The sequence below is a fragment of the Myxocyprinus asiaticus genome, chromosome 16 (genome assembly GCF_019703515.2).
Source record: "Myxocyprinus asiaticus isolate MX2 ecotype Aquarium Trade chromosome 16, UBuf_Myxa_2, whole genome shotgun sequence".
NCBI classification, from domain to species: Eukaryota; Metazoa; Chordata; class Actinopteri; order Cypriniformes; family Catostomidae; genus Myxocyprinus; species Myxocyprinus asiaticus.
This window is the reverse complement of record NC_059359.1, coordinates 27,091,822-27,118,677: the sequence shown is the minus strand read 5'-3', so window position 1 is coordinate 27,118,677 and position 26,856 is coordinate 27,091,822. Positions and strand designations below refer to the sequence as shown.

General features: G+C 37.9%; 1 protein-coding gene across 2 annotated transcripts; it reads right to left on the bottom strand.

The window, feature by feature from the left end:
• On the bottom strand, nucleotides 1–26,856 carry LOC127453831 (histone-lysine N-methyltransferase SETDB1-B). 2 transcript variants are annotated; one of them, XM_051720542.1, is made up of 22 exons: nucleotides 26,660–26,856; nucleotides 24,813–25,045; nucleotides 24,458–24,624; nucleotides 24,310–24,353; nucleotides 23,891–24,188; nucleotides 22,932–23,133; nucleotides 22,467–22,540; nucleotides 21,805–21,995; nucleotides 21,404–21,533; nucleotides 21,037–21,172; nucleotides 20,811–20,942; nucleotides 18,807–19,095; nucleotides 17,600–17,952; nucleotides 10,931–11,047; nucleotides 9,843–10,012; nucleotides 9,463–9,705; nucleotides 7,913–8,077; nucleotides 7,183–7,355; nucleotides 6,814–6,901; nucleotides 5,990–6,222; nucleotides 825–913; nucleotides 1–616 (listed from the first exon to the last, which is right to left on the bottom strand). In XM_051720542.1, the coding sequence occupies exons 2-22, from the start codon at nucleotides 25,010–25,012 to the stop codon at nucleotides 499–501; spliced, it is 3,612 nt and encodes a 1,203-aa protein (XP_051576502.1). In that variant the 5' UTR covers nucleotides 25,013–25,045; nucleotides 26,660–26,856; the 3' UTR covers nucleotides 1–498. The 2 variants fall into 2 exon arrangements, with proteins under 2 accessions (XP_051576502.1, XP_051576504.1); XM_051720544.1 differs by lacking the exon at nucleotides 26,660–26,856 and adding an exon at nucleotides 25,311–26,570.

Here is a 26,856-nt window from a genome sequence, read left to right as displayed (position 1 = left end):
TTTTTGGTCTTTATATTGAGAACTTTTATTCAAATTGAGACAAAAGTACAATTTCGTCTGTGTTCATAAACTTGTTGACCAACAACTGCACATCTTAACAGTAGCACACTAAGACAAAAACACAAAACTAGGAGTTTAAAAAAGTATCCTCATCATCAAAACAATGTATTTTATAAAAGAGAAGGGAAAGTATGACTAAGCAATAAATCAGGGAGATAAAATTGACAGATGTATGTTAAAAGAAACAGGTGTGTGGTGGAAGAATTTTGTAAACCATAGCTGGATAGATAAATGCCATATTCTTATTTTGGACTTTAACCGAAGAGCACAGTTGAGGGCACATGATCATGTACTTTTTACAGTTTTAATGAGTTCTAAACAAATGCCTCTTCATTCAGTGTCATCTCAATTCTCATCAGCACTACCAGCTTTCATGAGCTCTAAGCAAGTTTTCACTAAGGCATCTAAAAACAGGGGTACTGTTTGTGTGTGTGTGTGTTAGAGCAGTCGTCCTCTGCATTCTGTTGATCCACAGCAGCACAGAAGCTCCTTGCCTTCCACACTGCCAACTTCATAGTTATAATCCCATGTCAGCTCCGTCCCTGCCCGGATTCGCCTGTCGAAATACACACACAGATTAATACAAAGACTGTAAGAGACAGACACACAGATGTACACTAATAAATGTGCATATATTAAGTCATCTACTTGGAAGTCAATTTAAACACTAACACACTCCAAATCATGGTAATTATTAGCATACATTTAAATGCACGCAACACAAATCCACAATCAAACAATATTATTGCTGGTGCCATGCTCACTTGCTAGCGAAGAAGGCCACCCAGGGGAACCGCAGATCATGAGTGTCCACAAACACATTCTGGACAAACAGATTAGGGCTACAGCTATGCTGTGGAACAAAAACAGCAGATGAGAGGACGTAAACACAACAGTTCAGACCTGTTATCAAATGTAACAATCCACAGGGATGCCACACCATTTGACCAAAGAATTTCCATGATTTGTTTAGGTCTGTTCCAGTCGTTAGTTATGAATTATTTTAGAGCTGGGCATAGCAGGAAAAATATCCATTTGCTACAGACATATTCATCACTTTTTAAAGTGTCTGTGGTGTCCTGGCCAAATTTGCCCATTGGCCTCTATCCATCATGGCTTCCAAATAATCCCCTATATATATATATATATATATATATATATATATATATATATATATATATATATATGAATTGGCTACATCGCTGTACTCTCCTCTCCACCAATTGCTGGTGTGTGGTGGGCATTCTAGCGCACTATGGCTGCCATCGCGTCAACCAGGTGAATGATGCACACTGGTGGTGGTGGTGGAGATTCCCCCTATACTATGCAAAGCGCTTTGAATGCCTAGAAAAGTGCTATATAAATGTAACAAATTATTATTATTAAAATTTGGACTTCACAGGTTCAAATCTCTGATTCTCTGAATGATTTGTTTGCTTTATCCCTCAAAAATGTTCACAGAACTCTAAATGTAAAATTTTTTTTTTATTTTTTATAAATGTCACTGTGGCATTTTACTACTATGTTTTCACAAAATTAACATAAGGAAGAATAATAATACAGTGTGAAATTTTTTTTATTTTTTTTTGTGGTTACATTTTGAATGTACTTGGCAACAATGGGTGTTTGATTAAAATGATGGTTCCGCTGTTTAAAATGATCCTTTTAAGCCATTTCAGAGCATATGCATAAAAATATTAAGACATACTGTATATGGAGAGCAGGAAATAGGGCTTTTTATATAATATATATATAGTGCCTTGCAAAAGTATTCAGACCCCTGACCAATTATCTCATATTACTGAATTACAAATGGTGCAATGAAATTTCATTCTGTTTGTTATTTTATTTTAAAACACTGGAACTCAAAATCAATTATTGTTAGGTGACATTGGTTTTATGTTGGCAAATATAAAAATAAATAAATAGAAAACTGAAATATCTTGCTTGCGTAAGTATTCAACCCCAGTGCTGTGGAAGCTGCCAGGTTACACCGATGAAAGAAACTGCCCCAACAAGGACACAATTACTTTACCATTGGCATCCACCTGTGAATCATTAAAGTTGCAATCACATTTTCTGGATAAAAAACCCATTGTTGAAGGATCATTGGTCAGGCTGTGAATCTGAAGGAAAAGACCAAAGAGCATTCCACAGAAGTTAGAGATAAAGTAATAAAATGCATAGACTAGGGAAAGGGTAAAAAAAATAATATATAATGTTTGGATATCCCAGTGAGCACAGTTGGTTCAATAATCAGGAAGTGGAAGCTGCACCACACCACCCAGGCACTGCCAAGAAAAGACCATCCCTCAAAACTCAGTGCTCTAACAAAAAGGAGACTTGTGAGAGAAGCCACAGAGAGGCCAACAATCACTTTGAAGGAGCAACAGAGTTCAGTGGCTGGGAGTGGAGTAATGGTGCACCAGTCAACCATATCAAGAGCACTGCATAACACTGGCCTGTATGGGAGGGTGGCAAGAAAGAAGCCGTTACTCAAAAAGTACCAACTGAAAGCACGTCTGGAGTTTGCCAGAAAGCATGTGAGTGACCCAGTTGCAATGTGGGAGAAGGTTTTGTGGTCAGATGAGACCAAGATAGAGCTTTTTGGCCAAAACTCAAAGCGCTATGTGTGACGCAAGCCTAACACTTCCTATGCCTGAAGACACACCATCCCTACAGTGAAGTATGGTGGTGGCAGCATCATGCTATGGGGATGCTTCTCAACAGCAGGGACTGGGCATCTTGTTAGAATTGAAGAATGGATGGAGCAAAATATAGGGAAATACTGCAAGAGAACCTGCTTCAGTCTGCTAAAAAACTGAAGCTTGGGAGGAAATTCACTTTTCAGCATGACAATGATCCCAAGCACAAGGCCAAAGCAACATTGGAGTGGCTCAAGAACAAAAAGATAAATGTCCTACAGTGGCTCAGTCAAAGTCCTGATCTCAATCCTATTGAGAATCTGTGGCACTATTTGAAAATTGCAGTCCACAAGCGTCACCCAACCAACCTGAACAACTTGGAGCAAATCTGCCAAGAAAAATGGGCCAAAATCACTTCGTCACAGTGTGCAAAGCTGGTACATATGTACCCCAAAAGACTTAAAGCAGTTATTGCAGCAAAAGGTGGCTCAACCAAATATTGTGTGGGGGTTGAATACTTATGCAAGCCAGATATTTCAGTGTTTAAATATTTCCCAAAAAAAAAAAAAAAAAAAAAAAGTCACCTTACAATAATTGATTTTGAGTTTCAGTGTTTTAAAATAAAATATCAATCAGAATGAAATTTCAGTGTACCATTTGTAATTCAGTAATATGAGATAATTGGTCAGGGGTCTGAATACTTTTTGCAAGGCACTGTACAGGTGCAACTCAATAAATTAGAATGTCGTGGAAAAGTTCATTTATTTCAGTAATTCAACTCAAATTGTGAAACTCATGTATTAAATAAATTCAATGCACACAGACTGAAGTAGTTTAAGTCTTTGGTTCTTTTAATTGTGATGATTTTGGCTCACATTTAACAAAAACCCACCAATTCACTATCTCAAAAAATTAGAATATGGTGACATGCCAATCAGCTAATCAACTCAAAACACCTGCAAAGGTTTCCTGAGCCTTCAAAATGGTCTCTCAGTTTGGTTCACTAGGCTACACACTCATGGGGAAGACTGCTGATCTGACAGTTGTCCAGAAGACAATCATTGACACCCTTCACAAGGAGGGTAAGCCACAAACATTCATTGCCAAAGAAGCTGGCTGTTCACAGAGTGCTGTATCCAAGCATGTTAACAGAAAGTTGAGTGGAAGGAAAAAGTGTTGAAGAAAAAGATGCACAACCAACCGAGAGAACCGCAGCCTTATGAGGATTGTCAAGCAAAATCGATTCAAGAATTTGGGTGAACTTCACAAGGAATGGACTGAGGCTGGGGTCAAGGCATCAAGAGCCACCACACACAGACACTACAGTTGTCGTATTCCTCTTGTTAAGCCACTCCTGAACCACAGACAACATCAGAGGCGTCTTACCTGGGCTAAGGAGAAGAACTGGACTGTTGCCCAGTGGTCCAAAGTCCTCTTTTCAGATGAGAGCAAGTTTTGTATTTCATTTGGAAACCAAGGTCCTAGAGTCTGGAGGAAGGGTGGAGAAGCTCATAGCCCAAGTTGCTTGAAGTCCAGTGTTAAGTTTCCACAGTCTGTGATGATTTGGGGTGCAATGTCATCTGCTGGTGTTGGTCCATTGTGTTTTTTGAAAACCAAAGTCACTGCACCCGTTTACCAAGAAATTTTGGAGCACGTCATGCTTCCTTCTGCTGACCAGCTTTTTAAAGATGCTGATTTCATTTTCCAGCAGGATTTGGCACTTGCCCACACTGCCAAAAGCACCAAAAGTTGGTTAAATGACCATGGTGTTGGTGTGCTTGACTGGCCAGCAAACTCACCAGACCTGAACCCCATAGAGAATCTATGGGGTATTGTCAAGAGGAAAATGAGAAACAAGAGACCAAAAAATGCAGATGAGCTGAAAGCCACTGTCAAAGAAACCTGGGCTTCCATACCACCTCAGCAGTGCCACAAACTGATCACCTCCTTGCCACGCTGAATTGAGGCAGTAATTAAAGCAAAAGGAGCCCCTACCAAGTATTGAGTACATATACAGTAAATGAACATACTTTCCAGAAGGCCAACAATTCACTAAAAATGTTTTTTTTATTGGTCTTATGATGTATTCTAATTTTTTGAGATAGTGAATTGGTGGGTTTTTGTTAAATGTGAGCCAAAATCATCACAATTAAAAGAACCAAAGACTTAAACTACTTCAGTCTGTGTGCATTGAATTTATTTAATACATGAGTTTCACAATTTAAGTTGAATTACTGAAATAAATGAACTTTTCCACGACATTCTAATTTATTGAGATGCACCTGTATGTATGTGTGTGTGTGTGTGTGTGTGTATATATATATATATATATATATATAGAGAGAGATTTTTCAATTAATAGTCTTATTGTTTTTTTATTTGGTCAATTAAATATTGATTTTCGAAAGCCATGGATCGATCTTTTACTCTATGCGCAACCCTCCACTACAATGAGAGGAAATCAATCACAAATTTTGCGCTATGCAACTAAAATTTATATATTTGGCAACTGACTGGTTACTGTTCATATTTCACTCACCAGTAATTGAGTAGTATAGTGGTGGAGTATTCAGCAGCAAGATCCTTTCACTGCGTGTTGATAGTAAAATTTGTTCTGTGTGTGTGTGTCCAAAAACGAAATCCACACAAACGATTTGTCACTGAATAATGTCTCTTTTAATCCTCTTTCTGTTCTTTACAGTCAGTTGTTTTTCAAAAACAACACAACGAAAAAATAACATTTAATTCTAATCAGGCAAAGCACAGATGAGTTAAAGCCATTCGAGTCTCTCTCGGTATTTAGCACGTGTTCAACAAATCAATGCAATACCTATAAATAGTACACATTATGCAATTAAACAATAAAAATGTGACAAAATACAAGATATATTATTGATTAAACATATTGATTTGTTCATTTTTAAAAAGCTAAAATGTGACATGATAAACTTAAAAAAAATATAATTAGAAAATTAATTTTTTCATATTGTACCTAGTTAGAAGGTCCCCTGTATAATTAACAGCATTAGCTGGGAGATAATTTATTTCATATGTAAGCAAAAGGGACATTATAACTGAAATATACCCATATGAATCGATATTGAATCTAAATCTGAATCAAACTGTGAGCTTGCGAATCGGAATCAGCCCTAGCAGGGAACACACATACTGAAATTAATACCATGAACAAACTGTGAGTTGTTTTGGACCAAAGGATCTGCAAAATAAATAAATACAAATGTGAAATAGAAGTCACTCATAACAGGGTCTATCCTTGTACTCACATTGAGGTAGCGTCCAAGGTTGCCCTCCAGTTTGGCATCAATAATGTAACAAGATTCCTCCCCATCAAAAAACTGACGGGTGTTCTTAGGACCAATGTCTCCCCCGCCATGCCCATGAGATGGGCCTGACCCACCTCCTGCACCTGCTCCCCCTGATTTCACCATCATACTGTGGGAGGACTTCAAAGCAATACCACGTGTGGACTTCACTGCCACCTGCCTCTTTACCACAGCTAAGAAAAAAATGTAATATAAAAAATTAGCTATTAAATGAGTGGTTATAGTGATGTGATGGGGGTAAGCCTATCTGAACTAAATTTACACAATCTGGGTTTGGTAAGAAAAGATAGAAAATGACAGGTATCAATTTCACCACTTTATCTGATTAATTAACATATTTGTGATTGCTAAAATGACACCAGGTATTTGCAATTTAAGCAAATAGTGGAGAGTTTATAGGGATAGTTCACCCAATAATGAAAATATTGTTATCATTCACTAAACCTTATGTTGTTGCAAACCAGTATGACTTTCTTCCGTGGAGCACAAAAGGTTATGTTAGTCAGAATGTTAGCCTACATCACCATTCACTGTTTTGTTCCATGCAAAGTAAATGGTAACTGATGCTGTAATTTTGGGTGACCTATACCTTAAAGAGGGTTTGGGTCATTAACCACTAGTGCATGCGTATTTAGACAGGAGACTGTGGGAGTCAAATTGTGAATCTCACCAGCAACACTGTTACAAGGAAGTACACTGATGCAACCTGTAAAAAAAATACAAATAATTTCCCTTTTTTTTTCATCTTTGTTTTTCTCTCTTACCTTGAGTCTTTTTTGCTCTCTCCTTGTTGTCATCTGAGCCTGAACTGATAGTTTGCACATCATCACTGTCAGAGAGGGTCATCACATCCTAAACAGAGAAAGATGAAGATGAGAGGTACAATAAAAATTTAGTCAGAGAGAGTGACAGAAAAAAAAAGGGGTCAGAGAGAGTGAAAGAAAAGAGGAACAAAAAACAGGAAAGAGATGAAGAGAAATTTCATGAAACTGCAAAAAGTAAAACGGAGATGAATAGACGGACCAACTGAAAATTGTCAAGTTGTCAGTACGTTATTTCGTGGTGCCACTTCTGAATAGCAGTGCAGGAAACACTACTCAAACAACTGCTCTTAAAGTCTTGGACCAACTCACCTTCTTCTCTACCTTCACTCCTCCCTCCATTTTGACACTCTGATTGCCAGAGCTGGGGGACTGACTGGTGAGCCAAGATGCCACTTTACTCTTCCCAGTCTCCTCTGGCATGGGAGGTGGTTTCCTCTCCTCTCCTGCTGACACGCTCAGTCCATCTTTACTGTCCTGGCTCTCTACAGCAAAGAGAGAGAATTATGAATGAAGTGATCCATGTTGAATGAACACACAAATATAGTGTGTGTGGAGCATTTTGACTTACAGCTGATTACAGATTTGTTTAAAAGATGCTTTCTACAAAGAGAATAGATGGTATTTAATAAAACACGTCCATGTCACATTTCGCAACAACAAAAATTACATCTTGCATAATGAAACCTATTTTTAGAAGCATTAAATTTTTTGTCTTGTGGCATTCACTTTTGCCCCAAAATGTTTATTATTTGTTTTACATTGGATTTCTCATTCTATTAAAAAAAAAAAATAAAAAAAAAAAAACTGGCATGAGGGAACACATGAAAAAAGGGTAATAAAAGGGTTTGCTTTCTTAATGAAAAATATAATTTCTTATTTTTTCTTTTGATTTTGTGACGATATACAGTATCCTCAGGACATGGACTCAGTCTTGTCCTTGACAGATCTAATTTTAAAACCAAACATTTGATTTCATCTTCTGCTCAAGTCTGCACTCTAGTGGCCTATCAGTGTCTCACTCCATACATGTGCTCCTCACCCTCCTTCATTCCTTTGGCCTGTCTGCGGGTGGTGTAGCTCCTCCACACTGAGCTGGAAGAGTAGTAAGTGTCTTTCACAAATGTGTCATCGGAGCTGTCACTCTCGTCCTCATTAGAGTCATCGTCTTTGTCATCGTCACTGTCTTCAGATGAATCGTCTTGGCCTGGTGAGTGAGAGGAAAAAAGGGAATTATATTGACTTGATAGGAATATCTTTACTTGATGGATACAACTCTTTCCACTACTAACTGGAGAACAAAAAAAAAAAACAATTCAATTTCATCCCAACTACATACAACTAAAAATGCACTTGAACAGTTTTTGCAGGTTACTGGTCTCACAATAGCAACATTTCAGTACTCAAAACCAGTACCAGTGAAATATGATGATTGTTGATAATTTCACAGGGAATTCTGGCATCACAGAAACAACTGAATGTCACACTCCTTTATTTAAAAAGTTTACAGACATTGGTTAGTTTGCCTTGCATACCAATCATTCTACGGTGAAGGTTTGGCAAATGAATATTATTTAGGCTATGTGAGTGGATACGCAATCTGAGCAAGATCAAATTAATATTCATGAGCCAAGCCTTCTCTATAGTTACGTGTAACATTTGCTTAGCGAACTGAGTAAACACTACGCATGCTGGGGCGAAAAATCTGCTACATTTTAAAAATGCTATGAAAACAGTACTTTTGACATTCTCTCAGCAACTAATTCATATCAACCCTTTAAGCTCTGAGGGTGTTTTTATAGAATTCCTGTTTCAGTGGCATACCCAAAATTAAAGGCTTATAACTTATAAAAGGCTTATAAAAAAAACAGAACATAGTGTCCAAAAATGTCTAAGTGTCCAAAAGACTCTCCAAAAAAACATAATTGTACATACTATTGGTATGCTCTTTCTCCAAAGCATGCAAGCATGAATAATGAGGTCTCTTTCCATTCTATTCCATGTCATTTGAGCCATCAAGTCTGTGTCATGTACTTGGGGCCATCTCCTGGTGGCGATATGTAATTAGAGTGAACAATCCTTTCTGCCCATATTTGGATGACTTCCACCTCTGGTTGCACCGATCTGAATCCTAATACAATTGGTTTAGCATTAAAATGATGCTGGACCACGTATATCATTTCCAATGAAGTCATCTGATTCAGGAAAGCGAACAGGTTTTTAGCCAGATAGCACATTATGTGCTGTGTGCACATTGTGCTTTGTATGGATTATCGAATAATCTATGCATCCGATTAAGTTGTGTGGGGGCTTGTTTTAAAGATAATCACCTCCTCTAAGTAATGGTATGTGATATTTTATGTTCCGTTTATATTTTGTGTAGTTATAACAGAACAATTCTGACTTGTCTGCAAATTTCAAAGCACTTGTTCAGTTTTGGTCATAATGCCTACATGCATTGTAAAGTACAGCTTCTATATACTATACCTATTGTGTGTTGGTCAAGACTGCAGTTATTAATATTTAATCATTGTTTTTTCTCAGCTTAAATGGTAAAAATCAGAATCATTATAACGTGTGCATCTGTCTCACTTTTGCCTGTAGTGCTGCTGTTACGCTCCTCCGTCTTGATGGTGGGTTTGCCGTGGCGGGATGAAGCTGGAAGTTTAACCCTACTCATGTCTACTCCACTGCCCTCACTGTCAGAGCAGTGAGCCTCACTCTCATATCCTTCCTTAAAGTTCTCCACACTCTCAATGTGGTCTAGATTGGCAAAATATTCATCACCCATCTCCAGACCTTCCTTGTCAGCAAAGTCATCAGTCAGGATTTTACCTGAGTGTGCAGGAGAAAGATTCGCTTAATCATTATTATATTATTTTTCACTAAGAGAAAAAAGCTGGTTAATTATCTAGAAGTGTTACAATGGGGTAGTTTTCTTAAATGAAAGTCCAAATTTTTAATCCCGTTACCTGCATAAATACAAACAAAGGAGCCCTTGGCAATGTCGTCAAGGCAACGGATGCCCCAGCCCTTATTCTGGGTCTTAAAAAGCTGCAGCCGGACCTGCAAACCATGCTGAACCAGACGGTTAGTACACATCTGAGGATTACAGCGACACCGCTTGTTACATTCATAGATCCTGAGAGTGCAAAAGAGAGAGACAGACAGAAAGAGCGAGAGAATATTGTATATTACAATTATACATTTTCTTTTTTTTCTTTTTCTGTCATTTATTTTTGTATGTGTACGTATGCTTTGCCAATATTGTATGCTAAACAATCTGGTCAATAAAGTATTTTCAAATTGAAAGATGGAGGACATTAAGTTGGTTGGTCTTGCTTTAAAGGGATAGTTCACCCAAATGTCATCCCAGATGTGTATGACTTTGTCTTCTGCAGAACACAAATGAAGATTTTTAGAAGAATATTTCAGCTCTGTAGGTCCATACAATGCAAGTGAATGGTGGTCAGAACTTTGAAGGTCCAAAAAGCATATAAAGGCAACATAAAGGTAATCCATAAGACTCCAGTGGTTAAATCTATATCTTTAGAAGCTAAATGATAGATGTGTGTGAGAAATAGATCAATATTTAATTTTACTATAAATCTCCACTTTCACATTCTACTTCTTTTGTTTTTGGTGATTCGCATTCTTTGCGCATTTTGCCACCACCTGTTCAGGGAGCAGAATTTATGGTAAAAAAGGACTTAAATATTGATCTGTTTCACAACCACACCTATTATATGGCTTTGAAGATATAGATTTAATCACTGGAGTCATGTGGATTACTTTTATGCTGCCTCTGTGTGCTTTTTGGACCTCCAAAGTTCTGATCACCATTCAGTTGCATTGAATGGAACTACAGAGCTGAAATATTCTTCTAAAAATATTTGTGTTCATCAGGAAAAAGAAAAGTCATACACATCTGGGATGGCATGAGGGTGAGTAAATGAGAGAATTTTCATTTTTGGGTGAACTATCCCTTTAAATTAAGATGAACAAGAGCTTGTTGGAGTAATTTAACATTGCTATGGAAGGTTGCGTTTATATCACAGACCCTGTAGGGAGGCACTCGTCCAGCCTCTTTTGATGGTATCCAGCGTTGGTGTTGATCTGTCCTCCTGGAGTACACCCTGTAGCCTGTAGAGTTAACTGATGGCATGAACACTTTGATCTACAAACAAACAAAGAAAAATTTAATCAGATTAATTGATCCAGGAGAAATGTCTAAAGTTTTTCCATAGATGAACTACAGCTGATTGACAATAAGCTACAAATTATCATTGTCACTACAACAAACTAGGTTGTGTTTTTCTGTTATGCTCCATTTTCAGTCATGTATTGAAACACATTTAGAATTTTAAAAGTGCTATTGATGTAACAAGAAGCTTTGTGGCAGGAGTTCCTTTAGTTTAGCCAAGCACTGTGTTTTATTCTGCTGTTGCAATATGAAAAACACAACAGATACTGTGGTTTTGCAATCTGATAACCCGATTTAATGATCAATATAAATTATTCCACTAGACTACACCTGGCAGGGCTCCAGATTAAAAAAATGACTTGAACACATGCTCTCTGTTGCTGATGCAGAAAAAACTAATTCATGCATTCATGACCTCAAGACTAGATTATTGTAATGTATTACTGGGGGATGTCCTGCAAGTTCAGTAAATAAACTTCAATTGGTTCAAAATGCAGCTGCCAGACTGCTGACTAGAACCAAGAAATATGATCACATTAGCCCAATTTTATCGTCGTTATATTGGTTACCTGTTAAATTTCGTATTCATTTTAAAATTCTGTTAACTACATAAAAAGCTTTGAATGGTCTAGCTCCACAGTCCTTAAGTGACATTCTACCACGCTATATTCCATCACGTTCATTACAAATCACAAAATTCTGGCCTGTTAATAGTTCCTAGAATATCAAACTTCACAAAAGGAGGTAGATCTTTTTCCTGTTTGGCTCCTAAACTATGGAATAGTCTCCCTAACACTGTTCAGGACATAGACACACTCACTCAGTTTAAGTCTAAACTAAAGACTCATCTATTTAGCCAGGCATACACCTAATTTATCCATCAACTCATAATTAGGCTGCTTTAGTTAGGTCTGCTGGAACCAGAAACATCTATCATGATCTATAACTCTGTATAAAATGTAATGGCATCTACGCTAATATTATTCTATTTGTTTCCCTGTCTCAACCTCGGTATTCATATCCCGAGGTTACCAGAGCCTGCCAGATCCAGCTCCGTTCCTGCTTGGTGTTGGACTCCACTGCTACATGTTGCTGAGTGATGACGACAAACTACAGCCGGTGCTATCAAGACATCACTTCAGTTTTTTGACTTCAGAGGATGAACTGATGCCAACTCCAACTGTAAGATATTAGATACTTCATATGCCATTGCCTGAACCTTGGACTTAGGATAGACCCCACCGAACCTCACCGAAATGACCTGCTGGTTGAACTGCGATGCACCTCACAGATCTCTGCCTGCATCACCTTTGTCTAATGATGGACTACATTCTTGAAATGGAATACATATTCTATCAATTAATTGCCAACAAAAGCCTTCATCAGTGAACTAACAAAGGACAATGCATCTATGTGAACTTCTACAGTTAATCCAGGATGGACTTCAAAGACATTAGTCATTAATCTTACAGTTAATAAAAAATAAAAAATAAATAAAAAAAAAAGTTTAAACACTGGATCTTTACACTTAGTTTACACATTTTAAACCATGACTTGCACTGCACACAAATAACTAATATTGGCATTATATTCATGTTGTTTAGCCAGAGGGGAACTGGCCCCCACAGTGAGCCTGGTTTCTCCCAAGGTTATTTTTCTCCATTAACCAACATCTTATGGAGTTTGTGTTCCTTGCCACAGTCACTTTCAGCTTGCTCACAGGGTTCTAAATACAATTATTATTTAATTAATTATTTTTTTGTTATTGCATGATTTTCTATAAAGCTGCTTTGAAACAATGTGTGTTGTGAAAAGCGCTATACAAATAAAAATGACTTGACATATAAATAAACTGAAACATTAAGGAACATTCATCGAAGGTTTAATATCCAGTATATATAGTTAAGTTTGCATTCCCTTTTGTCTCAAATGTTCACACCCCTTTCATAATTTATACAACTATGAGATAAAATATTTATTTATTTATTTAGTACTGCTCTTCAGAATCTGCATTACAGATATTTACATAAAGCATAGTATGCATATAGTAGTGTGTTGTCTTCTTGAGCATCGATCAATGGTAATGTTTGCACCTTGTGTAATAGTTGTGTAAAAGTCCCTCATTTGTCAAAAGCTTGATTTTATACAGCAGCATCTCTGCATTAGGGACAAGTGGGGCTGAGCCCCGCCAGAGGTGGCACTGTTGTGAAAAATGCGTGGCATCATCATGAATTTATTTTATGAAATGATATAATTTCCACATCTTAAACTTGTTTTACGTCCTTTATACAAGACAAATTTAGAAATTATTTAGATAAATTCTATTATTATTAAGGTCTGTTGTGTTAAAGCCTTTTAATCGTTTTCATTTGCTATGCGTGGGGCTTTCCAATTGTCCTCAATGTTAATCAACGGAGATCTGGAGAACATCATATGCATGTGCAACAAGCATTCAAACAATGGCCTGAGGGGCTCGTTTGACTTTGCCCCTGAGCCAATCAAAAGCTTTGATCACATGCATGGCAAGTTGTTGACATGAGCCTCGGAGATGACCGCTCAAGTGCAGACGTGCATAGTTAACTTCACTGGTAGGTTTTAAAAGCTAATTTATTCTACTTTGTTGCTGGTTGGATTAGTTAAAACGCACCACTCATCATTTCAACGAATTGCATGCCATTGCTTTGAGGAGTTGTGTTGTTGATGCACTATATTAGATTACAATAACTGCTAAATATTCAGAGCCCGTTCGTTTTGATTATTTTTATGTTGATCATGTGAGAATACGCACAGCCTTTGACAGTTTGCCCATTTATGGTTTTCTTTCACTGTCACTTGAGCTCTTTGACAAGGATGTGTATGTTTAAGTGGTGTTTTGTGCTGCGATGAAATTATTAGGAATGTTTGTGTGTGGCATCACGTTCAGGTTGCGCTAGACAAAAAATCTTTATCCGTCACTCTCTGTGAAATTTCTGTCATGATCCATTTTTATCCTTCATACTTGTTTTAAAAGTACTAGAGCTTCATTCAGGTGTGTAGCATCCATTCTATTGACATATTCATGGCAGTATGCTTATATGATCGATTTTTGGACTCAATATGCTTAAGTGTGGTAAAACCAAAGAGTTCTTCTACCCGTCAATCACCTGCTGCGCTAAAATTAGGTTTTTAAACTTTGCTGGTTAAAGCACATACATACGTGCACAAGTTTACAGAATAACTGCCAATTCTGCTCTGATTGCTGTATAATTGGCTGAAATGATGCACCGCTTTTTTCGCACTTTTTTGTTATGCATTTTTGCGCTTTATCATCATGTATTGATGTATGCAGTCATGAAATCAGAGCCTCTACTCAAAATCCAAACACAAAAAAGACGCATAAAAACAGGTGTTAATGTTGATGGTGCCTGTTAATATGCTTCTTATCGCATCATAACACCAGTGAATAAACAGTGCAAACACATACAGTGGGAATGTAAGAAACAAATATTAAAATGTTTTTCTTGTTTCTTTTTTGTCAATTTGACAGACAGCATTTGGAAGTATCAGTCAATGTTTCACACACACACACACACACACACACACAGACATATACACACACACACACACTTGTGCTCAAAAGTTTGCATACCCTGGCAGAAATTGTGAAATTTTGGCATTGATTTTGAAAATATGACTGATCATGTATGTTTGGCCTTGTTACAGACACACAAGGTGACACACACAGGCTTAAATAGCAATTAAAGGTTAATTTCCCACACCTGTGGCTTTTTAAATTGCAATTAGTGTCTGTGTATAAACAGTCAATGAGTTTGTTAGCTCTCATGTGGATGCACTGAGTAGGCTAGATACTGAGCCATGGGGAGCAGAAAGAACGTCAAAAGACCTGCGTAACAAGGTATGGAACTTTATAAAGATGGAAAAGGATATAAAAAGATCTCCAAAGCCTTGAAAATGCCAGTCAGTACTGTTCAATCACTTATTAAGAAGTGGAAAATTCAGGGATCTCGTGAGACCAAGCCAAGGTCAGGTAGACCAAGAAAGATTTCAGCCACAACTGCCAGAAGAATTGTTCAGGATACAAAGAAAAACCCACAGGTAACCTCGGGAGAAATACAGGCTGCTCTGGAAAAAGAAGGTGTGGTTGTTTCAAGGAGCACAATACGACGATACTTGAACAAAAATGAGCTGCATGGTCGAGATGCCAGAAAGAAGCCTTTACTGTGCCAATGCCACAAAAAAGCCTGTTTACAATATGCCCAACAACACCTTGACCCACCTCACAGCTTCTGGAACACTGTAATTTGGAGTGATGAGACCAAAATAGAACTTTATGGTCATAACTATAAGCGCTATGTTTGGAGAGGGGTCAACAAGCCCTATATTGAAAAGAATACTGTCCCCACTGTGAAGCATGGTGGTGGCTCACTGATGTTTTGGGGGTATGTGAGCTCTAAAGGCACGGGGAATCTTGTGAAAATGTATTGAAAGATGAATGCAGCATTTTATCAGAAAATACTGACAGACAATTTGCATTCTTCTGCACGAAAGCTGCGCATGGGACGCTCTTGGACTTTCCTGCACGACAATGACCCTAAGCACAAGGCCAAGTTGACCCTCCAGTGGTTACAGCAGAAAAAGGTGAAGGTTCTGGAGTGGCTATCACAGTCTCCTGACCTTAATATCATCGAGCCACTCTGGGGAGATCTCAAACGTGCGGTTCATGCAAGACAACCAAAGACTTTGCATGACCTGGAGGCATTTTGCCAAGTGGGCAAACGGGCAGCTATATCACCAGCAAGAATTTGGGGCCTCATAGACAACTATTGCAAAAGACTGCATGCTGTTATTGTCATTGAAGGGGGTAATACACAGTATTAAGAACTATGGGTATGCAGACTTTTGAACAGGGGTCATTTAATTTTTTTCTTTGTTGCCATGTTTTGTTTTATGATTGTGCCATTCTGTTATAACCTACAGTTGAATATGAATCCCATAAGAAATAAAAGAAATGTGTTTGCCTGCTCACTCATGTTTTCTTTAAAAATGGTAAATATATTACCAATTCTCCAAGGGTAAGCAAACTTTTGAGCACAACTGTATACCCTACCGGTCAAAAGTTTTGAAACACTTGACTGAAATGTTTCTCATGATCTTAAAAATCTTTTGATCTGAAGGCGTATGCTTAAATGTTTGAAATTAGTTTTGAAGACTAAATATAATTGTGCCATGATATTTATTTAATTACAAAACTAAAATTTTATTAAAAAAAAGTTTTTGAAATGTATGACTTGGACCAAATAATAAAGAAAAGCAGCCAATAAGTGCCCAAAACTTCAATACTGTTTAACTCCAATACAGTTTAAAAAGCATCCCAGTGTGATACCTCAAGAAGTTGGTTGAGAAAATGTCAAGAGTACATGTCTGCAAATTCTAGGCAAAGTGTGACTACTTTGAAGATGCTAAAATATAACACAGTTTTGATTTATTTTGGATTTTGTTTAGTCATAACATAATTCCCATAGTTCCATTTATGTTATTCCATAGTTTTGATGACTTTACTATTATTCTAAAATGTGAAAAGAAAATTTTTTTTATAAAGAATAAGTGTTTCAAAACGGTAGTGTGTGTATGTATGTATGTGTGTGTGTGTGTGTATATATATATATTTAAGATGCAGTTTATTGTTCTACTCCAATCCCAATAAATAATTATCAGGAGAAGAAAAAAAGTGGTACACAATACAGGACTTATAATTATAAAGAAGCCCGAAATACACATGGAACTCTTATTTTGAAATGTCTGCGCTCACAGTTGTGAGCTCACTGACGGCTGATTCGCTGAGAAAGTAAATCTGATTCAAACTGTTTACCTGATCTTAAACCCTCAGTTCTTTTCGGGTGATTCATGAAAAAGATCCGGTTCAAAAGAGTCATTTGTTCACGATTCTCTCGCACAGGGTTTGTTGTTGCGTGTGGTGCAGTGAGCTTTTCAGAAACAGAAGGGGTAAAAAGTGGTTGTGCGCGTTCTAAAGATGTATTTAATAACTCACAAGATGATATCTGACGAAATCGCATATGAACGCACACAACCCGACTGTCGCCAATGGTGACTAGATTTTATTGTCGCAATAAATTATTTTTGGTTGCATTTGTGACCATTTTAGTCACAATCTGGAGCCCTGCTTGGGATCTCTTGTTTCTCTCCCATATCCTCACTCATGTCTATTTTCTGCCTTTCCATTCCATTCACTACCTTTACTATGGGAATGTTTCTATAATAGGGACATGCAATACACCAGATACCTTATGTTCTTTCTGGAAGCCTTTTGAATTATCCCTCAGTGTTTTTTGTTTTGTTTTTTATTTATGTAAATGGCAGCAAATTGACGGTCATTGCAAACTCTGATCTACTGTACAAAAATACCAAACTAGCAGGACTGAAATCTGTGGGTGATTGTGTGCCGATTAATAAACAGATGCAGCTAAACCTAACTCTACTGATGTACTGCGAATGTCTAATACTAACTTGTCTCTGCAGCCATCAGTGCAGTCACAGCCCACCAGGAAGTCTGAGCTTGTGTTAATGAAGACTCCATCTGCTGGGATCCTCTCTTTACTGTAAGCCACATTGGGTGGAGGAGTGCTGTCAATCTCATTCACACAGGACAGGGGGATGTCCTCACGGCCACCTGTGATGTCCCGAATGAAGTAGAAGGGCCTCTGAGGTTGGAATCGGCGGTCCACCAGCACGTAGGGGTCCAGACAGAACATCTCCAAGAAGATGAAGTCACAGTGTGTCTGGAATAGGTAGCGCTGGATCTCTGACATATTCCTCAGACTCAAGCCACATGGGGACTTGTAGATGACATGGAATGACATCTGAACAAAAGAGAAAAAAGTCATTATAAATTATTACAAGGAAGGCAATGTTGAAAATTATGAACAAAAGTATTTTCTTGAACAATAAACAGAAGTGTGAAATTCTGGGTGCATATTTTCTGTTTTCAAACATTTCTGCTTGAGTAAATATAAAATGTATGTATGTATATCTATTGGCATATTTCCTATATCCACCACTGACCATCCTGCTTTCCAAATATCATCAACTATAAAATCCTTGACTTTAAAATAAGGATATTTGTTAACATTAGTTATAGTTAAAATGAACTAACAATTAACAATATAACATTTATAATTAATAATAATTAATTATAATTATAATAATAATTACTTATAATTTTATCACACATTATACATTATGCACATATACAGTGAAATTCTTTTTTTTCCCACATATCCCAGCTAAGCTGGGGTCAGGGCGCAGGGTCAGCCATGATACAGCACCCCTGGAGCAGATAGGGTCAAGGGCCTTGCTCAAGGGCCCAACAGTGGCATCTTGGCAGTGCTGGGGCTTGAAGCCCCAACCTTTTGATCAGTAACCCAGAGCCTAAACCGCTGAGCCACCACTGCCCCAATCTTGGTTCATGTTGATTTCTGCATTTTTAAAGACATTTATACATTACATTTTGTATAAGATATCATTAGTTAATGCTTTATGAACTAACATGAACAATAGAATATTTAAAATCAACTTTAACCAATATTTACATTAATTAATGCTGTACAAATGATTGTTTATTGTTAGTTCATGATGTAAACATTTTTAGACTTATTATAAAGTGTTACAAAAAACCCTCTGGTTGACCACTAGAGTTCCTAAGACACAAACACACCTTGCGGTTAAGGCGTCTACGTCCAGTCATGCGGCGAAACTCATAGAGCAAAGGTGTAAGAAGGGGGTTGCGTCCTCTGTGAAGGTTTGGTCGAGTGGGCCGGATTCGCTTCATACAGTCTGGGGTACAGGAGTGTGTAAGGTAGAACAGTCGATCATTTGGAGCCTGGTATGACGGCTCCTGAGGAATACGCTCACTTGAGTATGTTGACACTGTTGACTGCACAGAATGCTGGACTTGAGTGATTGGTGTCAGTGTATGCACAGGGCCGGACTGCAGAAGAAAGAGCCTGTGAAAATAGGAGTGAGAGAACAAGAGTCAGTCAACAGATTTTGCAGCAATTTTCCTGATTATTGCGGCCCAAAATGACGATGCATTTGCAGCATTTTTCATGTTGTTTTGCAGTGAAAACTCAAAAATAATTATAGTATACTTGTGTAATGGAATTAACTCTTAATTATTTTTATACTAACATTTTCTGTCTCAGACACTGTCAGTAAACTTTGTTAAGGTTTAAATAGTAGACCTACAATAAAACTAAACTAACAACACAAATGAGGATTCATAATTAGGCCTGTTGCGATTATTGGATCGTCTGATCGCAATTATTTGATGTAACCGCAATTATCTGAGAGAACTGCAATTTTTGAGGATTTTTAAGTGAATACAGAAATGCCAACAAAGAATGTGTTTCAGTCAAATTTTTTGGTGCAACAGTGCATTATGCGAGCACTCAAAATGAACTGAGGCCGTCACAAATCCCGCCACCAAACCTCGGAACATTTAGAGCAGCTCCTGAAGAGCATGCGAAGATTAAACGCTAGCTGTGATGTACAAGCGCCTTCTAAAAGTTGACAAGTTTTTCGAAAGAGAATGCAAAACATTCCAGTTTCAGCAAATGTTCTTGGACATATAGCTCCAGTATTGAAGAACTTGTATGAAAATCGAATAACGAGCGATCTAAGCGTTACTCCATCCTAAAATAATGTATGATGGTATGACCTTAAAACTGTTAGTTGCAATGTTACCAGGAAACCCAGCCCATGATTTTTTTTTTTTTTTTTTACAATTCAGTCCATCTGAGTGACGGATCATTATTTGTAGTGCAATACCATCCCCTATGTTATTCATCCACTGATTCATTTTAAACATTTTAATTTAAAATGCTAAGTATATATGGAGCAATTTCTTTAAAATCAGCTGATAAAATTGGACACAAACATAGCACTGCAGCCATAGACAGCACTGGAGAACTATTATCTTCATAAAAGTGAGCGGGTGATGACTGAATTTGGGCAACAGCAAGCGGTAGTCCTAAAAAAATATATATATTTTTAAATTTCAATTAATCTTTGCTTGTGGTAATTACTTCCCCACACTCGCTTACAGATGGTGAGGATAAAACAGTCTTGCTTACTTTCAGAAAACTGCTCATCCCTTCAGGCAAAATCACTCTCCCATTCTGCACTTCTCACATACACTGTTTGGGGACTCTCTACAACCTGTTCATAAGTCGGGCCTTGCATGCATTCGCAAACATTTTTGAAATTGCAAAATGGAAATGTTGAGAGAAGGCTCTGTTTACACCTTATTAAACATGTGGTTTCAAACCTGTATGACTTTGTCTTTCATGGAACACAAAAAGAGATGTTAGTTTGTGTTCCACAGCAGAAAGTAATTTGGGTTCGAAACAACAGGTGGTGAATAAATGCCAGAATTTCCATTTTGGGGTGAACCATTCCTTTAACCTGTTCTTTTCCCTTATCATTTTCAGGTAGTCCAGTCACAAGAGGTCAGTCAAGACAGATTGGCCCTAACACTTGGTATTAACATGTGCCTCCTGTGACCACTTGTAATCATATTTTGTCGAGGGGAGGGTCTCTTGATTGTGTGCTACATACATTACTGACTACATCAGTGTGTTTTTAGACCCGATTTACACCTGTATTTATAGCTTCGAGAAACAGTACAGACAAGTACCCAGTGCTTGGGTGTCACACTGACCTGGAGGTATTGGTATGGGGAACAGTGCTGATTAGTGCTTTGGGCTGGAGGTCAGAGGTAATGCCCTGGCGAGGTTGCAATACAACTGCACCAGTGCTCTTCTTAGCCATTTGACTCTTAAAGCCAGGACTCCTGAAAAGAAAGAGAGAGACAGAGAGAAGGAGAAATTACAATAAAACACGGTTTAATGCTTGACCTACACATCAAATGCAGCTTTAGCACTCACTCTGTGCGGGAAGGTTGTGGAGGTCCGGCAGGTAGTGTCCGAGGCGGTGGGAGCTGTGGGACTATAGGTCGATTGGGAGTGGAAGAACTGTTGTCACTAGTGTACTGTACAACAGGGCCTTTAGTCCTTAACGCTCCTAAACACAAAGTATTAGTACGATGGGAATTGGGAAATGAATACCAGATGCTGGTTCTAACATGACCAGCTTATGCATAAAATCGCATACTCAAAAAGGGAGCATTAGAAACACTATGACCTCCTTGAAAAGAACCATGAACTCTGAAGCTGATTTGTAAAACCGTAGCCTCGTATATTAAAGACATTTAACAAGCAACACATTTATACAAAACAAAAGGCAATGCGCTACCCATATTAGGGCGCTGTCTTTGTTGTCCAGCCATCTTCTTCTCTTGACTGTTTGCGGTGTTCATTTTCAGATTAAACATAGGCTCCAGTCTTGTAGAGCCACGATAGATCCACTCACTGCGCTTATCATCCTGCAAACAACATTGAAATAACTGCTATACAATGTCCAAATAACTTATTTAAATTTTTTCCATAATAGCAAAACACCTCAATTTTGGCTTGCGTTAATTTCACATATTCAATGCATTTCCAAATATATACGTGTTTGTAAAGGGACAGATTAAAGAAATCTAACCTAGAAATCTATCAACAAATTTAAGATTTTTTTTTAAATAAATGAAAAAATCATGATGTAGAACACATCTAGCTTTATTAAGAAGCAGGAAGTTTTGAGTTGCTGACCAGGAAGAGCATTTTGACAAGACTGCCATCCACTTCTTCCACACGGCTTTTCCACCACGTCCCTTCCCATTCTGTCTTTATAATTTGCCCAGGCTTTAGCAACACCATGGGTCTGTTGGGGTATGATGTGATGTACTCTTCAATGAAATCTCTGCATGATTGATCCTCAATATCTTCCCAAGACTTTTTCACTGAACATAGGTAGAGACAGAGAGAGAACTCCAATTCAACAAGTTATTCAGTTGAACTGTCCCTGAATTAAAAGGAAAGTTCGCCCAAAAATGAAAATTCTGTCATGATTTACTCACCCTCATATTGTTCCAAATATTATATTGTTTTTTCTCTGTGGAACGCAAAAGATGTTAAGCAGAATATTAGTCTCAGTCACCATAATTTCATTTCCATCTTTTTTCATATAATGAAAGTGAATGGTGACTGAGGCTAACATTATGCCTTACATCTCTATGTGTGTTCAGCAGAAGAAAAATGTTTGGAATGACAAGAGGGTAAGTGATTTTTGTGTGAATTATCACTTAAAAAACACAATTCAAATAAAATCACAATCACTGCTAAAACTTTGGCATAATGACTACACGTTTAAGCATCACATAATCAGGGAGAAGGCTAAAACAAATTGTAATAAGTTGGTAAAAATCTCTTACGTGGTCTGCAGATAGGGTAGAGCTCAGGCAGGCCCACATACGAGGCATAACCATCATCGAAAAAGATCAGGAACCTGCATTTAGTCAGTGTATCAGTTTGACTGTCCAAACAACATGCAATATATTTACATTACATTTACTATTTAATAGATGCTTTTATCTTCATGACATACAAATGAGGAACAGTAAAAAAGCAAAAAGAGACAGTAACATCATGACAAGAGCTGCAATACGTAGTTCAAGAATTCACAAAGTGCCTCTGTCTTTCTTCAGTCTGTAATTCAACTGTGTTCTACTGCACTAGCCAATACAATTACTCCATCACACCTGTACCGTCATTCTAACCAGCATTCTTTTTCTTCTGTCACCCTCTCCCTTCATTCTAATGCCCCATTTTTTGCCATTCTCCTTGGTCATTTATTACAAGTCCCTTTTCGGGGTTTGCATCACATTCATTCATCTTACCTCATGCGGTTCTTGCTGTTGGGCATCTCAGCAACTACGCCTGCATAGAGCCAGACTTGGTTGCCATCCTTGTACTTCGCAACAACACGGGCACCAACATACAGTCTCTCCAGTGTTGGGTGATAGTCAAATGCCACATGGTTCCCAGACAGAAGACTCTTCCCCTTATTCTCAAACTTCACCTTGTACTTAAAATTGCTCCCTGTGACACAAAGAACAGAACTTAAAATGAAATACCCCATGAAATCAAAATTGGAGTTTTGTGGTTTTTAAGTCCACATCTGTTAGCTTTGAGGCCATCTTTATGCTTGTGTATTTCTACAAGTTACATTTATTTTTAGCAGATATACATATTTTAAAATGTATATTTTCTTCCTTGAAGTCCAAGCAGACTGTGCTGATGATAATATCTGCGTTAAGCATGCTGTGCATGGAGCGATCCGGAATGCAGAAAACGGAAGAATTCGTTGGCCATAAAGCTGCGGTCAAACTATACTTTGAACAAATGGAATTGTTTCCAACACCACAACGGACAGGATGATGTCATGCTCAATATCTTCTGGTTTTAATAAATAAATCACAAATAATATTACATTAAAATTGTTAAAACATACCATCTACTTACTTTCCCGCAACAATAAAAATATGTAGCTTTGAAATATGTATTCTTTCTATTAAGCCAAAAGAGTCAGGGCGTGATCTTTTATTGGTCACATGTCTTCTCGTCATTCAAATTTGCTGGTCAGAGTTCATCAAACTTGAATTTTCATGTGCAGCGTAATTCTAAATTTCTTTGCACGGGCTTGCGTTTCTTGTCTCCCGCGTGAATAGAGCGTGAAATGTAGTGTGACCGCACCATAAGCTTTAACATGGCACATACAATTTGACATTTCCTGTCCTTAAAAACGGGTGTGCAAAGCAGGGAGAAAAACACATGCAGTTGTGTGAGAGGATCTTACCCATTTGTTTGATGGCAATAAGTGTTCCACGGTGCCATGTCTTAGTTCGTTTTTTACCCAAAAGAGTCATGTCTATCTTCATGCTATCCTGTTTGAGATTGGGGTTTGGTTGAGTGGGCGTGTTCTTTGGGGCTGAGGACATAAACACTGCTGGAACAGTCAGAGCACTATGTGCTTGCGTGGGAGGGGGTACTGCCTTAGTGGGTGTGGTGAGAGCCGATGGGGTTTTGTTGACAGTCTGCACCAGGTTCTGCACCTGCTGAGATGTTCTCTGAATGGCAGCTGAAGCTTCCATTAACTAGACATATAGTTCAGACAATAAAAATATAGACACATTAACCAACACTCAAAAAAGAACATTATGAAGTGTGAATTGCATAGGAACACAGTTGTCTCTTTTTGTCAGTTTGTCATCTTACCTTTGGGTCTTTGGCTGGTGTTATAATTTTCTTGGGAGGAACCACTGTGTGGAAGATATCACACTGTTACATTACATATTTCACATCTTCAAGTCGCACTTTGAGGCATATGCATAATACATATTCAGAGGCACACACAGTATCTTACCACAACCAACTGCAATGACATCATCGTCATCATCGTCGTCATCAATCTCAATGACCTCAGAAGTTTTTGCCCGGCCTCCTTCCTCATCCTCCGAGCTGCTCTCGTGGTACACTAGACCCATGTTACTGTATACCTCCTTCACCAGAGCCTCACACTGACCCACGGACCTTGAAAACAACACAGATTTAGGCCCTGGATTTCACTCAAACAGAGTCCTATAGCCATTGAATGAATAGTTGAATATTGATATATGAATCTAAAGTATCGATACAACATTGTGAGAAAAAGTATTGCGATATATCGATATTTGATTGTAACGACACAGCCCTAAAAAACTCACATATGTAAAACTTACTCGGAGGCATTGGAGCAGAGAGCGTCCATATCGGTGACCTCTTTCTCCCTCTGCTCAACCCAGTCCTGCAGCTGTGCCAGCTGAGCTTTCCTCTGCAGCACAGCATCACTGCCGTCCACCTGCTCCTCAATCCACTTGCGCAACTCATCTAAAGACACCCCAAACTCCTCCTCCAGCTCGGGATCTAACTCCATCTCCATCCCTGAGGTCAAACTGGCAACCACCGCTATACTCTTTAGAGAAAGGGATAAAGAGAGTCTGTCAAAATTATGAACAATATGCCCATCATAGCAGGAATCATATAGCAATATTTACAGGTGCAGGGATAAGAGGACCCTCTCCATGTAGAATAAAACAGCTTTTATAAGGTTACTGATATGACTGGTCTCATGCGAGTGCTCATGATTATATATATATATATATATATATATACAGTATGTGTATACACAAGTATGTATGTGTTTTATTAGCTTTCCTGCCCATGGCAGGACACCACACCTGTTTAATGTTTTTCGTCTAGTAGACTTATGAACGGACATGTTAACCAGTTCCAATGATTCCTTTAAGTCTTTAGCTGTCACTCTAGGGTTCTGTTTTACCCCATTGAGCATTCTGCGATGTGCCCTTTGAGTCATCTTGGCTGGACGGCCTCTTCTACGAAGAGTACTAGCCATAGTACTAAATCATCTCCATTCATAGACAATTTGTCCAACTGTGGACAGATGAATATCTAAGCTCTTCGAAATAACTTTGTTACCCTCTCCAGCTTTATGCAAAGCAACAATTCTTGATCCTAGGTCTTCTGAGATCTCTTTTTTGCAAGGCACGGTCAACGTCAGCAGATGCTTCTTGTGAATAGCAAACTCAAGACGTTTGAGTGCTTTTTATAAGTCGAAGTAGCTCTAACCTACACCTCCAATCTCGATTCATTAATTGGATGCCAGGATTGCCAACTCCTTACTCTAATTAGCTTTTGCTGACATCATTAGCAAAGGGGTTCACACACTTTTCCAACATACTCTGTGAATGTTTGAATTATGTATTCAATACGTACAAGAACAATACAATAATTTATGTGTTATTAGTTAAAACAGATTGTTTGGTTATTATTGTAACTTGAAACCAGATTTTAAGACAAATTTATACAAAAATGCATGTAATTCTAAAGGGTTCACATACTTTTTCTCGCCACTGTATGTTTCAAACCTATGATTCATTTCTTTAGATGTAAAACTTTTTTTAATGAGGAAAAGTACTGTGTGAACTTTTAAAAATGTATACTTTAATTCAAATAGCCTACAATACCAAAAGTAATGGGATACAGTATTTTGACATTGTCTAGCATTGTGTACTCACTGTTTGTTTACAAAGAACTTTATGTGGCAATTTCATCGTAGACTTTAAATAGTATCACCAGTCACACACGTACACACACCTAAATTAATTTTCAACACGCAGTATTCAAGTTTTAATTATTATGTTTGGGATGTATAAATATAACCTGGTCTGGTCTTTTAAATATAAGCTATAAAAAGGCATATTAACATTTCTTATTTTGAAAGAAATAAAGCACTATTCAAAACTCCTGAAAACGTTCCATCTGTAGAACTCCACTACAAAATCCACAATTCCTAAATGGACACAAACGGCGCGCAGCACACCGGGGGGATACTAAACATACATTAGTGTCTACATTTCTGCTACAAAAGAGAAAAACTAACTTAAATCATGCATTCAGAAAGTTTACACACATTAAGAGAGGAAGATCTGTAATATACACGATCGAATGAGCTTTATGGACCTACATCGGCAGCAGGCTTGTGTTAATGCTAACCTAGTTAGCTTACCTTCACCAATGTTCGTAACCCCCTTCCGTGATTTTTTCTTCTTCGCCGTACTTTTATTTATTAGCCGACCAACAGTAGTACATGCACACGTATTCCAGGAGCATTTAAAACTATTTATTATTATGTATTTATTTATTATTATTTTGACATCAATTCGTCGGTTCTCAGCACACCCTGCACACCAAAACCCTCAATGA

Bases quoted from the DNA above. Each gene is read 5' to 3' on its own strand.
- LOC127453831 (XM_051720542.1), bottom strand. From the start codon at position 25,012: ATGGAGATGGAGTTAGATCCCGAGCTGGAGGAGGAGTTTGGGGTGTCT. The intron at 21,173-21,403 runs GTAGCGCATTGC...CTTTGTGTTTAG, and splicing joins AAGACAGCGCCCTAATATGG to GAGCGTTAAGGACTAAAGGC. The intron at 20,943-21,036 runs GTGAGTGCTAAA...CTTTCTTTTCAG, and splicing joins CCACAACCTTCCCGCACAGA to GAGTCCTGGCTTTAAGAGTC.